Here is a 2,803-nt window from a genome sequence, read left to right on the forward strand (position 1 = left end):
TATCATAACAAAAATAAAAACCGGTATTCGGTACAAAATGGTATAACGGCCCAGCACTAATCCAGCCTCCTCAAACCCCACCGTCAATCTGACCAATCACGTCTCTTGGGCCATCTCCGCCCACATCGAAACCTCCGCCAATCACGAGTAGGTCCGTCTCCACCCACAGGACAAAACCTACTGCAGAGACCCCTTACTCCCCTGTGGGGATACTTACAATCCCCCTGCTGCATGCCTCGTTGTTGGGGTTGCATCTCTGTGGCTTCAGGAGGCAGGAGGGAAGGTTCTGACTGTTTATGCTCCACACATCAGTTCAGATTACCCAGCCTTCCTGGAGCCTCTGGACAGTGTCCTCCCACATAGACTGATGGAGAAGAGCTGCTTCTGGTTATTGTTTCAAGATGTTCAGAACAATATTTCTTCCAGAGTTGTTATTAAACAAAAATTTGGTCAAACAAATGGACTGGGAGAGATGGAGTAAACTGCAAAAAATGGCAAAGTGGTGGGCGGTAAACGCCGTACACTCATGTAGCTCAAAAATCAAATCAAATTACAAACAAGAAACGGCTCCAGCAGATGAAGACCTCCAGTCTGAGGGACTCACTTTTATTCAAGCTGATTTAGAGGAAAATAAAACCAGCGAGGAAGCTTTTGGATCAGTAAAGTACGAGCTGTTGGACTTGAACTGACCAAACCAGTTCTGTGTCTCCCAAACACAAAATCTCATTGATGAAGTGTGCTCAGTCCCACTGCAACAGGAAGCAGAACGTCCCCGACACGGCCCCCCTAAATGCTCTGAGATTTACCTGCGTGTGAGTTTTGAGGTTAGCTTGGTGAAGAGGTTGGAGGTGGCCCTGGTGCGGGCGTGGGGCAGCGGGCTGGCTTCATGGTGGGACAGGGTGGGTGAAGTGGGTGGTGCAGAGTAGACCAGGGGGCCACGATCCCTTAGCTGCCCCCCGTGAAACGTGCTGCGGATGGTGGAGCCTCGGGTCAGGCGGCATCGATCTGAAGAGGATGAGGAGGAAGCTGCTCCGGCTCCAGAGATGCTGAGCGTGGAGGGAGAAGCTGCAGGCAGGCGGTGGCCCAGAGAGCTGCAGAGAAACAAAACATTCTCACTTCATTAACACATTTGCCTAAAACATATAATGCAACTMTTGTTTTTTATACTTCTATCCTTTTATAATGTCAGCCTAAACCAGTGTTTCTCTGATATTTTTACTGATGTACCCACAGTGGAATATTCTATCAGTCAAATATGCCCTAACCAGAACAAAGGCTGTGTCTAAAATGGCAGCCCGGGTCCTCCGAAGGCCGAATTCGTCGGCTGCATACGTCTCAGRGCCGCGACGAAGGACGTCCAAAACCGAAGACTCCTCCGATGCGGCCGACAAATGCGTCCTTCCTTTTCCTCGAATCAAAGGACAGGTCCGATGGATCCTTCCCGGCCCAGCATATCCCATAATGCATTGCGGCCCGACCAGAATTTTTTTTATGCTAGTAATGGCGGACGAAGCGAGACAAAAGAATACGTTTTAAATAAAAATATGGCGATATAAAATTTTATTTTTTTTAGCAGTTGTAATTCGTTGACGTAAGGACGGGAGGCTAGACCGTCCTAATTCACAGCCTCTTTTTTTCCGGTCTTCCCGGTCTACAAAGGACCCGGGCCACCTCGATCGGGTAGTCTGGGTCCTCCGGAGGACCCGGCCTGTCGTTTTGGACACAGCCAAAGTATGTTTTACAAATTCACTCAGTGTCTTTGCCTAAAATAAAAATCCCTAACAACCAACTGTCTTATGTACAACTGAAGACATTTTCAACTTAGGCTTTTTTGAGAAAGGTTTTGGTGAATTTCCCTCCTGGCCACCGTACTCATCTGAGTGACAGAAAGAAGTGGGGGAAGGGAAGCACTACTCTGTGATACATACAGGAGAAAAACAGACCACACTTTCTCTAGACGTGTTTCCATCCAATTCTAATTCGAATTTTGAGCAAATTTTTAAAATTTCGCAAAAAGGAAAGAACGAATAAATGCGAATCAGACATGTTTCCATCAACTGGCTTGAAGCAAATCAATTACGTCAGACGCATGTGTGTAGTAAACAGGAAGTAAAAGTCGCATCTCAGGAAAATGGAAAGAAGTTATCAGGAACGTGTTGCTACTGTCGGCAAAGTTGTAATTATTCTGTCATATCAACTAGTTTTGGCGATGATACATGCCGTCTGGAGATGTAGAGAAAAAAAATACAATTCTCTTCACGTTACGGGATTAACTGAGACACTGGCTACYTTCACACTGCAGGTCTTAATGCCCAATTCCGATTTTTAGAAAAAAATCCGATCTTTGAATGTAAAGATCTGTGTACATTACATTTTAAATGTGACCTGTATCAGACCCGTGTGTGAACGCTACACAGCACTGATGTGACACGCATGTGCAGTAAGGACGTCCCGTCTCATTTAGCCGGATTGTTTGTTTACAGAGCTAGCATGGATGCTACTATTTACGCGTCAAATCTGAAGTTGTTGTTTAATCAGAGCCGATTAAATAATTATCTGACGCTTATTTAGTTCAGTGTTTATATCTGAACTTGCCTCTGGCCTGGATGCTCCAGTAAAGCTTTTTATTTTTGAACGAACGAGCTGGAAAAAAGTATCGACCGAGTAACTTTAGGATCGATACTCTCCGCGATCCAGGCTGGACGTTACTATCTGCATGGAAAATTAAAAGTAAAAATACGAAGCAACTGGACTTGTGTTTTGGAGCTGTAAACACACGGAGCTACAGATTTAAACAGTGAGA

General features: G+C 45.5%; 1 protein-coding gene across 1 annotated transcript in view; it reads right to left on the reverse strand.

The window, feature by feature from the left end:
- LOC106523168 (MAP/microtubule affinity-regulating kinase 4) overlaps positions 1 to 2,803 on the reverse strand; it is a gene marked incomplete at its 5' end in the record, with an annotated part of 34,143 nt that overhangs the window by 14,292 nt on the left and 17,048 nt on the right. Inside the window, 1 exon segment of the mRNA XM_014016511.1 lies at positions 807 to 1,091. Within this exon segment, the coding sequence (XP_013871965.1) occupies positions 807 to 1,091 (285 nt within the window).

The sequence above is a fragment of the Austrofundulus limnaeus genome, unplaced genomic scaffold, assembly GCF_001266775.1.
Source record: "Austrofundulus limnaeus strain Quisiro unplaced genomic scaffold, Austrofundulus_limnaeus-1.0 Scaffold146, whole genome shotgun sequence".
In the NCBI taxonomy this organism is placed as follows: domain Eukaryota; kingdom Metazoa; phylum Chordata; class Actinopteri; order Cyprinodontiformes; family Rivulidae; genus Austrofundulus; species Austrofundulus limnaeus.